General features: G+C 38.7%; 1 protein-coding gene across 1 annotated transcript in view; it reads right to left on the bottom strand.

The window, feature by feature from the left end:
* Window positions 1-216: 216 nt before the first annotated feature.
* LOC122795773 (vasotocin-neurophysin VT-like) overlaps window positions 217-13,463 on the bottom strand; it is a 121,739-nt gene continuing 108,492 nt past the window's right edge. The window contains exon 3 of the mRNA XM_044064102.1: window positions 217-597. Within this exon, the coding sequence (XP_043920037.1) occupies window positions 422-597 (176 nt within the window). The 3' untranslated portion in view covers window positions 217-421. The remainder of the gene's footprint in view (window positions 598-13,463) is intronic.

Genomic DNA, 13,463 nt, shown 5'->3' with positions numbered 1-13,463 from the left:
AATTCCTAAGAGATGCTCTACTTGGAGCACTTATTTTTTAATATATCTGATACTTTACTTTTATGTTATTCACTGGCCAATAGCATCAAAAGTCTGTCTTGCCAAATTCATACATTTGGATATCATTAAATTGCAGTAGAATTTTCTGCAACAAAACATACTTTTTCATGGAATGACTGACTATTCAAAGATAGGATGGAATGATTGACAAAGTTCTCTTTTTTCACAGTGCAACAATAATTTATTTGCTGATATATACAATATTTGTAAATGTTTCCAATATTATGTAAAAGTTGAAGGCATATGAAATTAAAAACTGGTAATATAATTTAATTTTTTATACATACTTTTATTTAGTGTAAAACATCTCTAAATGTTTTTTTGCTTAGACATAAAACTAAGCTGTGATACATTTGTTAGTTTAGTACATGAGATGCTTTTCTTCCTGCTGTAGCTGTTGTTGCCTCTTGGCTAAGTGCATAAGTCTGAGAAGGAAGTCATTTGCAGCTCCATCAGTGAGGGTGATGTTTCTTCCGGAGGGTACTCGTCTATTTTCAGAATCTCCTTCAAGGCAGCTTGAGTCCATTGCACAACTCTCTTTAAGAGATTCAGAAAAAGAAAATTAGGAAAGATTAGCAAAAAGATAGTTACCAAATAAAATAAACTGCAATCAGAAAGTAATGGCAATTATTTACATTAATATATCAAACAAAACTAAAATTTTAAAAATGCTGTATGAAATGATCACTCTCTAAACAGTCTTGAATGAGGGTTCATGCAGCTCACATGAAAACTGTGCACACTCCTGTGTTGGCACTTTAAATCTTGTCACATGCTTTGCAATAGTTAAATATAGTGACATATTTGGCACCGTCTAAGTGATGTTTTTTGTGATGGGGTGCGTGAACTAGAGCTAAAGATTCCAACTAAAAGACCCCCTAGAGTATACAAGAACACAAAAAACATGTTCCTTTCCTTTCATTCTTTTTAATTACTTGTATTACATGCTTTGTCACACTGCATTAATGCCACATTTTTGGTGAAGACTTGAGTATTTTAATGTTTTAGCTTATACAGGTATGAGTGGGCATGCCCTGATGTGATATTTTAGGTAATAACATTTTCAAAGGAAAGTGTAAATGTTAATATTTAGATATTTAAGCAAGTTTGTATATTATATACACACACATCTTGCATACATATATGAATATATTATTCATACTATGTATATTATTTATATTATTCATTATTTATTTTATTTTATATTTAACTAATGTATATTCATAGTAAAACTTACAATGTGCTGTTGCTTTAAAATGCCAAGACAATTAATGGATCAATTAAGGGAGCGATTTAGTAATTAAGTATTGTGTATTTAAGTAAAGTAGGGTGGTTGTTAAAATTGTTTATGTCTGAAGAAGGTTGAGGTAATACCTTGACCGAAAGCGCTTACAACAATAAAGGTCCGTGCCTGTTTATTCTGCCGTGGGGTTTTTCTACTAATTTTGTTTTTTGCTAGTTTTCGTTTGAATTTCCTGTTTTCCTGATGTGATATATGTCCATACTCCTGGATTAAGAATGACTTTCTACAAGATGTAAATCACACAGACAAACTTATCTGTGGTCTGGTGTGCTAAACACCTAGGAGCCTAAACAAAAAACCCACTCCCAGGAAGCTCTTTTTACCCTAGAGAATGCTGATGTATGTGCGGTCTCTGAGACATGATTTAAAGCTGTGGACAGCACACCAGCAGTGCAGGGTTATAATGCCTTCCACGCATTTAGACCAGCTACTTCACAGGCAGGGACTAAATGTGGAGGTGTCTCTGTTTACATTAAACATAAATATACTTCAAGGCTCGTCAAACAGGACAATGCACTTGAGCTGCTCCATGTTAAAATCACCATAGGTAAAACCCAATACCACTTCCTTGCAAGCTGTAGGTCCCCCTCTATAACATAGGAAACCCATGCCATGTATTTAAACTTATTAGAAATACTAACCATCCAACCCAATACCATATTCATCGGTGACGTTAATTACCCCACTATTAACTGCGAATCCTATACAACATCAAACGTACATGCACAGAGATTCCTGGATTGTGTAAACACAAACTCCCAAGATCAGATAGTCAATACACCAACCAGGGGTGCAGCCAACTGGATCTGGTCCTCAGTAATATGGGAGAGTGCTGCACACCCCCTACTGCAATGCCTTCCCTGGTACAGTCAGACCACAAAATGGTCTCCTTTGAAGTAAAAATAAAACCTGGTCCCCCAGCTAAACCGCGAATATTCAGAACTATTCTAAGGCTAACCTCCTGCTATTAAGTGAGAATCTGGCAAAATTTCATGACCCTATAAACTCTGAGAACACTTCTGCCTATGCAGAACTGTTCACAGAAACCCTGTACAAGCATGTTAATAGCTGCATAGAGGCAGCTGTACCCACCAGGAAGAAGTACAGAAGTAAATCAAAAAACAAGCCACCCTGGTGGAATCACAAAATCAATCGGCTGTATAACAGGAGGAAAAAAATCATGGCAAAAATTAAGAGGTGTAGCACCCAGCAGGATAAAAGCACTTTCATTAAACTAAACAAACAATTCAGAGAACAAATAAAGTGTACCAAAGCCAAATTTGAGGTTAGTTTGGCCTCCCAGGCCAAGGGCAACCACAAAGCATTCTTTAGCTATGTCTGCAACCTCAAAGGCACTATACAAATGTGTGCAGAGTTCATTGTAAATGGAGCCACCTATACTGAGCCAGAAGATATAGCAAATCTCCTGGCTGAGAACTTCAACTCCAACTTTACTCCTCTCTCCCCCTCAACCTTCCCTCAGGAAATATCATCAAATATAACTCCCCCTGCTATCACTAGGGAACAGATCCTTAATGCTCTCTCTAAGACCAAGAACACTGCATCAGTAGGCCCAGACAATATCCCAGGATGCCTTCTAAATAGCACGAAACATGACCTATCAGGGCTTCTGGAATTATTATTTAACTGTGGCCTCCAAACAGACTTCATGTCTCATGAATGGAGAAAGACAACAGTCATCCCTCTGCAAAAAGGAGGGTCATCTACAGACCCATAAGTCTCACTAGTCTTATATGTAAAGCCATGGAAAGAATTATCATGGAGATGATCAATAGCGATATAGTAAACCTCCAGACACTGGACCCAGCCCAGTTTGGTTTTGTCAAGGGACGATCATGCCTATTTAACCTGGTGGACTTTTTTGAGAAGGTCACCAAAGCAATGGATGAGGGCAAAATCATTCACACTGCCTACCTTGATGTGACCAAAGCATTTGACACAATACCCCACTTGGGCATTGTTGGCAAACTCAAGAGGTTAGATACAAACGCGTATGCCACCCGGTGGATAGCCAACTGACTCACAGGCAGCGCCCAGGAAGTTAGAATTGGGGAGTCCACCTCAACAAAGAGGCCAGTCACAAGTGGGGTCCCTCAGGATTCAGTCCTTGGACTGCTCCTTTTTGACATTTACTTCTCAGAAGTCAAGGCCAATGTCAGTGGTCTCTGGCTGACTAAATTTGCAGATGACTGCAAATTAAAAGCTGTCATTGAATCTCACACTGACACAAATGTTTTCCAGGAGGGGCTGACACAGACAAACAACTGGTGTCAGAGTCATAGACTAAAACTAAATGCCAAGACATGCATAATAGTATCCTTTAGGAAGTCATCTATCCCTGGTAACTATCACATTGACAACACACCCCTTAGAGTCGACCCAGTAGTGAGGGACTTAGGGACACATATAGATAGTAATCTAGCCTTTGATCATCATGTGTCTACAGTGGTGAGGAAATCATTCTATGTTGCACAACTTATAAACAAAGGTATGGCATCTAAGTCCAAGGAAGTTATTTGTACACTATATTCAGCATTCATCAGACCTATCATTGAGTACAATGTCCCCTTTGGTACCTAACCAGGCATATCCAACAACTGGAACTTCCACAGATGTTTCTCACTAAAAGAATACAGGGTGTAAGTAATATGTCCTATGCAGACTGCCTCAAGGCCCTATCCCTGTATTCTGTCTCCTACAGGTTTGTGAGGAGATCTATGCCTGGCATACAGGACATTGTCAGACCCCACTCTGATGGACCTACTGCATATCTACAAAACAAACACTACCAGAATTACCCGTTCTCAAGACTTAAACCTTGCCTGTGATATAAATAGGACCTGCTGGAGAGATAGGTATGTATCCCAGAGACTACCCCGTCTATGGAACAGGCTCCTCATCCATGTGAAGCAGAGTTCCTCCCTAATCCAATTCAAGTGCAACTTGGACAACTGGATAGGAAACTGGAAATTCATCCCTGGTTTGGCACCTATGTCTCTGATGCAAACAGGTAACCTATAAATGGTTCATCTCCCAGGTCCATGCTTATACTTATCAAAGGAATCAGAACTTTTCAGAGATTTGGGATGTATGGCTAGCCTTAAAATGGCCATTGTGGTTGTTAGCCTATTAAACACCTATGAACCTATGAACACAGTTTAGATTAGCATATTGCCAGCAAGCATAAGTGCTACATGCAGACAATTTTGACAACTAGAGATACACATATCAGAAAAGATAAATAAAGAAAACAAATATAGGGACTCATTGAGGTGAAGAAATATTGTGCTGGCAATTAGGGAAACTGGTAAACTGAATATTGTAGCAGCTTTATTAGAATGATACATTAGAAATAACATTTTATTGTAACCAAAGAAAATTAAATAAACCACTACTACTGCAACCTCAAGTCATACTTATATTATATATATGTATTCACTTCCAATGCAGCACACCTCATGTTTTTCCCATTGCACTGTATATCAAACAACTATTAATTGTGAAATACTCAGAATTTTTCATTATGTCTGTATCCCACCCCATATTTTCTGTTCTCAGCTATTATAACAGGAATGAAGTGATATGTTTTAACATTTTTGTTTTTATTATCTTGAGTCCTGTAATTTGGGAAGCTGTTATATGTTCTCATTATCTGCCTGTCAATCAAGTCTTCTAGCTTAGTTCATTGTTATATAGCTAGAGCTCTGCATTTGATACGTGTTTTAGTAAACAACACTTTCAGCAGCTAAAAGAGGAGTAATGGGAGCCATCATGGCTCCCAACTAAGCAATTTATGGGGTACTAAGGAAAGAACTGTTTCCACACTTTAGGACTTCCACAAAATAACATTATACAATAGATTCATTGACAATATGTTTATCTGTATAGACAATAAAGAAAGTCTAGAGGGTATACTCAGGTTTATGAATTCCACTTTTGTTTTGGGAATTGACTTTGTACTGTGAAACTACCAGTACCACATATTTTGATGTAAAGGTTTACAAACAAAAAGTCAGTAACACTTTATTTTCTAAAATAAGTTACAAAAATTCAGCATGCAAAGCCTTGCTTCATTACGATAGCATGAATTCTGCTTATTTGAAGTATAATGTACTGAAAAGTCAGTATGCTAGACATAAAGAGTTAACCTCAGACCAAGATGAGGTCAACAAGTTGTTGTCAGATATGCATGACAGGCTTATTTTTAGAGGGTATCCTGAATGGTTAGTTAGAGAAACTTTTTATATCTCTAGTGACAACACAGACATCGCAGACAGTGGAGAAAAAAATGATAACAAGGACTTGAGAGTAGACATGCCCATGATGTATTCTACTGATAACAATGACATCAATAAAAGTACATTTTAACAGCAAACACAGAGGTGAATCAAATATTAGGTAATCAACTCTTTTATTAAAAACAGGGAAAAAAATCTAAAAAAGATGCTTGAGCAAGGTGCCACAGAAGACACTTTAATTAGTGGGCAATTAGGAACATCTAAATATTTTTCTGCAGCATGTTTAGATATATTGTAGCTGTACCTAATGTCTATTGTGTTTCCCAGGTTTGCCTTATAAACTCTCACATTTGATTAAATTTAATTCTAAGTATGTCGTGTACATTGCAGTTTGCATGGGATGTGATTCTTTTCATGCCAGAAAAACAAACAGGAAATTGAAGAAGAATATGAGCACACTTATTTGATTAAGCATAAAAGTAGAGTGAATGCTCTGTATAAAGATGCAATTGTTTGTAAAGAATTCAAAAAAGTTTTTATTTTGTGTGTTAGATCATGTGAAAGTGGATCTTAGAGGAGGAAACAGGATGAAATGGGGATCAGAGAATGAATTTGGATCATTTATTCAGAGCTTCTCTGTGCCTGGCTTGGATACCTGTGACTACAAGACTTGGACTACTTCTAAAACCATCTGGACCTACAAAGCTGATGCAAGTAATTTTTGCAGTTGCTCTAACTGTTTCAGTACAATTTAACACTGGTGTGCTGCATATATTGATTTTGTTGGATTTATCACTGTTTTTCATCCTGCACTTGTTAAAGAAACACAATTGGTTTGTTACTGTACTGCTCTTAGGTTGTTTTAACAGTATTCCTGAATTCCATAACCTCCTCTAGTACTGAAAAAGCTATTCTGAGTTTGGCAAAGTTCTCCTGAGTCTGCCAAAATATTCTCTTACGTTGTGCACTTTGTTCTGTATCTTATTGAACACTTTCAACTGTTAGTCAACTTATTTCCAAGGGTTCCCGATACTGCAGGAATTCTGGAAAGCATTTGTTACTGCACTTGAGCTCAAAACCAGTTTGTTTTACATTGTGAAAGTTCTTTCACACTGTGGTGGGAGCAGAGATTAATTCAACCCATCCAAGTGGGAAACTGCTTGTTTAAATTTTATTGTGTTTTTATCTGACTGACCTGAGAGATTAACTGTATAAAAGTATTTCATCCAGCTGGTAGAAAAGCCTGCACAAACACAGTTCCCCATCCCTTGTATATAAGCAAACCTGTCCAGGTTAAAATCCTCTATAGTAAATGCCCTTTATAGTCTCCCACTGTTCACAGCTGCTCAAAGAGCTGCTAGTTTGTACAGAGGGCAGTACCACCGAAGGTCATCTAACTGGAGCTGCTCAACATTTGGTGACTTTTGCCACAAGTCTGGAGAGATTCTGCTTAAATCCAAAACATCCACTGCTAAAACTGAAAAAAAGAAGTACTTTTTAAGGTTTTTTTTTGCACTTTGCTGACTGTATTTTATCATTTTGCTGATTATTACTCTATTTTTTGCACTTTAAAAAAGCTTTTCTGTTGCCTTAAGTAACTAGTACACAGCATAGACTACATTCAGATCTACAGAATCTAGACTGTATTGTTACACCTGAGCACTATTCCAACCATCTTACATTGGTAGGGCCCTGTCTGCACCCTCGTGGCAGAAGTGTGTAGTATGAGCCTCATTTGAGTTGGAGATTACTGGAGGAAAACTCACTGTGTGCTTTCCCATTGGAAGTTTAGCTTAAGTGTTTAATTTTGGCTGTATTTAAGCCTCGTATTTATGCAGGTGTAACCTCTCTTAACTGGAGCTGCTCAACGTTTTGTGACTTTTGCCAGAGGTCTGAAGAAATTCTGTTGAAATCCAAAGCATCTACTGTAAAAGTACCTTGTGAATTTCCCTTGCACTTTGCTGACTCATTTTTATCATTGTCCTGCCTCATTTTGCTGATTTTTACTGTATTTTTCTGCACTTGGTAGTTTAGTTTAAAAGTCTTTAATTTCACCTTTATTTAAGCCTCGCGTTTGCTTGTAGCTGCACACCACTCAGCAGGGTTCAGTGGTGCCCTGTACAGATGCAAATGCCTTGAAAGACAATTTTCTTATAGACATCTGTTACTGAACCCTCCCAAGCTTCCCTGCTGCATTGCAGGAAACTCAGTTGTGCACTGAGAAGTGTTACCATAGTTTTCACACCTAGCCTTCAATAAAATAAACCCCTTTGTTAATCCTAGACTAAAATCTCGTCAAACTAGCCCACTACCCAATAATTGTTATGCTAAAAACCTGCTATAATGGAAGGTCAGTTTCCAAACATTTCAGTGGCCAGCCTGATTGACATAGGCATCCTGAGATAATGTAGTAATTGCCTCATGTGTACTGACAACCACTTACTCTTAAAACAAACAAATACAATATCTGAGAGATGTAATTACACTATGAATTTGTAATCAGTTATCTCATATAACAACAAACTTAACATCAAATAGGTTGTCAGCACACACATATCACTTCTCACACAAAACAAGGACACAACACATACACCCACATACACGGAGGTACTCAATAGAAGCCTAGCAAAAGATCAGAGACCTCCCAAGTGCAAATCACTTGCGCACATTGCAAAGCAAATAGAATCCACTACACATAACAACACACACACACACACACACACACACACACACACACACACACACACACACACACACACACACACACACCTCAGTACTTCGGAAAATAAGCCCATAAGGCAAAACACCTCAAAATCAAAAGTCCTAGTCATAGGCGACCCTGCAGTGAGACATACAGATGTCTCCTTCACCAAGCTGGACAAGGAAAAGTTCAGGAACCATCAAATCATGCATGCAGTCAAGTCACTCAACAATAATTACTACTATGACTCTGCCATAGTACATGTTGTGGTAAATGACTTGAGATGTAACTCTTTGGACTATATTAAGAGAGGCATGACTGAACTCTCAGATTATGTGTCCAAGGCAGGTATATCCCTAGTCCTAAGCAGCATTCTACCTTCATCCAGGATAATGCCACAATACAGACAAGAAATGATTGACTTCAACAATTGGCTTAGCTTCTGGTGTTAATCCAAGGGGATCCAGTATATGTCAGTCAATGAAGACATGGTTGACAGACCACACTGCTTTGTCAGAGATGGTCTTCACCTGTCACTTCTAGGCTTTCGGATACTGGCAAAGGTGCTTGCCTCCCCCATTGTGATTTTTTAGGCAATGTCAAAACAACAACATTTCTGATGTAAAAAAATCTATTCAAGACAAACTCAAGGTTATGTTACTTATTGGTAGGAGCCTAAACAGAAACCTTAACTCTCTGGAAGCACTCTTCACCTTGAAAGATGTGGATGTCTGTGCAGTCACTGAGACATGGTTCAAGGCTGCAGAGAGCACCCTGGCTGTGCAATGCTACAATACCTTCCACACATTCAGACCCCAAAACGAGTCTGAAAGAGCCAAAGGTGGAGGTGTATCCATCTTCATTAAAGCCAAATACACCTTGAGACTGGTCAAATAGTATGACTCTCTTTAGCTAATCCAGGTCCAACTGACTATAAGTAAAGCATGCTACCACATCTTTGCTAGCTACAGGTCCCCAACATGAACCAAGAGAAGTACACTGCCTACCTGAACTTACTAGAGTAACTCATTATACAGCCAAACACTTTGGTCATGGGGGATTTCAACTATCCTTCCATTGACTGGGCAACAGACACAAGCACAAATATGCTTGCCCTGAGGTTCCTGGACATTGCCAATACAAATGCCCTGAAATAGCTAGTCTGTACCCCCAGAAGGGCTCAAATTTCATAGACTTAGTACTCACCAGCATTAGGGGGGGGGTCAATGTACTACCCCCTGTGTGATGCCTTCCCTGGTAAAGTCAGACCATAAATCTGTCTCATTTGAAGTAACAATCAGAGCTGACACCCCCACAGGAGAAAACAAACTGAAAAATTTCTCCAAAACAAACTACAGCCTACAAGGCTATGATATAAAAAGTTTCAAACCCCCTGCTAACACAGCCAACTATGACTCCTATGCAAAGGAGTACACAAATGCCCTGTATAACCACCTAAACAACTGTATAGACTCGGCTGTACCTGACTGGATCAAAATCAGATCCTCCCAAAAAAAACAGGCCACCCTGGTGGACCTCAAGTCTTATATAACAAAAGAAAGAAACTGATGCCTAAGAACAACAGAGAAGTTACTCAGCAGAAGAATACCCTCCACAGCTTGAACAAGCAAATCAGATATCTTGTAAAGTAATCTAAAGCTAGTTACAAAGCTAAATTAGCATCCGTAGCTAAGGATAATCATAAGGCATTATTTACCTACATCTGAAATCTAAAAGGAAATGTCCAACTATGTGCCGAACTTAGTGCACAGTACCTCTCATATTGAACTTGAGGAAATTGCCAACCTGCTAGCTGACAGATTTAGCACAAACTTCACCCCCCCCCCGTCCCCATCAGCCATACCCCAAAACATACCTGACACCAGTCCTTTACCTAGTATCTCTAAAGAGCAGGTCATATCCACACTCTCCAAGGCCAAAAACATGACCTCTATGGAACCAGATAACATCCCAGGCTGCTTACTAAACAAACTAAAACAAGACCTAGTGGAACCACTAGGCACTTTCTTTAACCTCAACCTGAGCACTGGCTTTGTTCCAACAGAGTGGAGAACAGCAACAGTAATCCCCTTGCACAAAGGGGGTCCATCAACTGACCCTTGGAACTATAGACCCATAAGCCTAACCAGCCTTATCTGCAAGGCCATGGAAATAATCATCATGGGCCTTATCAACAAGGACATAGGTGACCTCTTCAAACTCTTGACCCAATCCAGTTTGGCATCTTTAAAGGTATATCATGCTTATTGAATTTGGTGAACTTCTTTGAGAATGTCACCAAAGCCCTGGATAAAGGCAAAACATTACATACTGCCTATCTTGACTTAGCCAAGGCTTTTGACACAATCCCCCCCTCAGGTATCATTGAGAAATTCTACCAGCTGGGGATTAACCCATATGTCACTATATGAGTAATCAACTGACAAACCAACAGAATGGATACTATCAAAGCTGGGGATTCCACCTCTACAAGTAGACCAGTTACCAGTGACATACCTCAAGCATCTGTGCTGAGTCCTCTACTGTTTGGAATCTATTTCTCAGAAGTCTAGGTGAAAGTAGATGACCTGCGGTGTACCAAGTTCGCTGATGACTGCAAACTGAGTGCAATCACTGAGTCCCCAAATGATGTTAACATATTACAAAAGGGGCTAACACAGATAAATGACTGGTGCCAAAGCCATGGACTAAAATTAAATGCAAAAAAGTGCATTGTTATCCCATTTGGCAAAGAGGAAGTCCCTGCAAATTACAATATTGGCACCACCTCCTAAGCTCAAACCCAGCAGTGTGACATTTGGGAACACAGGTTGATAGCAATCTAAACTTTGATCACCATGTGTCCAGAGTGGTAAGGAAAGCCTTCTACATTGAGCATCTCATAAATAAGGGCATCATATCCAAGACTAAGGATGTTATAACTCCTGTATACTCTACCACTAATAAGAGTACAAAGCTTCCTTTTGCATGTACTTCACCAGACACCTGCAGCAGCTGGAGACACCACAGAGGTTTCTCACCAAGAAAATTCAGGGCTTTCAAAACATTACCTACATGGAAAGACTGAAAGCCCTGTCACTGTACTCTGTATCCTACAGGCTGCTGAGAAGCGACTTGTGCCTAGCCTACAGAGCAGTCTCTGACCCTGCACTAATGGAACTGCTGTATATCCGCAAATCAAATGGGACAAGCGTCTCTTGCTCCAGGGATCTCAACCTAGCCTGTGACATTAAGAGAACATGCTGGAGAGACAGATATATCTGTCAGAGATTGCCACTCCTCTTGAATAAACTCCCAATTCACGTGAAGCAGAGCTCCTCAATGACCCTTTTGAAGCGTAACCTAGATAACTGGATGCAAGACTTTAAATTTACCCTGGATTTGGCACCTATGTCTCTCATGGGCAGGGGCAGTCAGTGCTGATCATAGACTCACTCTGCGAATAACAACCCTCTAACCGAGTAAATTAGGGAACACGGGTATAACATGCCTAGACTTGTAAAGGCCCTAGGGCCATTAGCCTAGTAATCTCCTATGAACCTATGAACCTATAAACTGAGTTGATGGCTAATATTAAGCTAGGTTTAAATACAGATGTAAATTTTGAGCTAGTTTTGAAATGCAAGAACAGTAATAGAAAGTAATTTATTTGTGAATATTTATATTTTTATGGATTTATGATTGTTTGCAGTACTTTATCAGTATAATTTGCATGGCATTTTAATGTTCAATGTCAAGACAAAAGTACTAACTATTTAATTACTAAAGCTCATTTTTTAATTTATTCAAGGCTTATGTCTTATTTTGCTGCCACAAAGTAGAATTGGTGTTTTGTTTTTTGTTATTACATCATTTTTATGAGAAACCAATGGCATTTATTTGCAATGTGTCCTGGAGTAACATTTGCTTTGCAAATATAGCTAGACAAATATACTTTCAATAGAGTAGATTTTGACACAATTCAGAATACTGCAACGTGGCAGAAAAACAACGAGGAAACAATTGTAAAGAAAGAACTAAAATTAATAAAGAGTGTGGGACAAGAGAAAGTAAGTGTTTGTAGTAGTGCAGAAGGAGGTTTATAACACCTTAAAATGTACTGCAAGTATAAGAAAAGGGAGGCATAAATCATACAGCATGCAAGTATAGAGACAAAAACAAGGAAGATATATAACTAAATATAACTGAATGTGCTATTGATGTGTAGTAAGAAAGTAACATTTTGTATCAGCAACAAAGGAGTAAAGAAGAATACAGTCGTTTCTGTAAATGTTAATATCATTAAGAATGCTGCACGGGAGATCATGGTACCTTAGAGCAGGTTATATATATTTTTGGAAGATGATTCAAATGTCCCAAAAGATGCAGCCAAATGGATTTGAAGATAGTGCACAGGGTTAAGGCTGTGAGCTGTAGTTGTTGTGGTACATGGTTTGGTTCCATCAGCCCTTGTTTGAAACATATGACCTGGAGCACATCACATAACCAGACAATGCATGGGGACAACTGGGAATTTGGGCTAGGCTCCTTAATTGTCCCCTGGAGTGCAAGCTTAGTAAATACTTATGGCTGTGAGAACAGTAGTTTATCAGGTCTTACATAGGTTAGCTGTCATGTGTCCCCTTTTTAAATAGACAAGTCTACTGAGTAAAACTTTGAAAATGCTTGCTATAAAGTATTGTTTTCAGGTAAAGCTAGAAAATTGGTAAGTGATTATGTCTTTTCATCTAAAGAGTGTTTTTAGGAACAGGGATACTGAAGATGTTTTCTGTGATGATAATGCACTATCGACAGGTGTCAAAATGTAGGAATTGGGATGAACAGAACATCAAAGGAGAGGAATCCATTAAGATGCCATTGAATCACAATTCTGTAGTGCAGTTTAAGTTATTTTGTGTTTAAAAATTGTCTGTGTTTGAGTCTTATGAAAATTTACTGAACACCAAGTGGTACTTACGGGAGATGTGACAGATTTGTTTTAAATTACTTGAAGAACAGAAGAGGTAGCAGGATACAAACTGTATTTAGTCAAATACCAGTATGACAAAATGTGGTGCAGTGGTAGCGTTGTTACCTCACAGCAAGAGGTTCTCCCGTTCGATTCTTGGCGTGGCTTAGG

The sequence above is a fragment of the Protopterus annectens genome, chromosome 2.part2 (assembly GCF_019279795.1).
Source record: "Protopterus annectens isolate FY-2018-M chromosome 2.part2, PAN1.0, whole genome shotgun sequence".
NCBI classification, from domain to species: domain Eukaryota; kingdom Metazoa; phylum Chordata; order Ceratodontiformes; family Protopteridae; genus Protopterus; species Protopterus annectens.
This window is presented reverse-complemented; position numbering and strand designations above follow the sequence as displayed.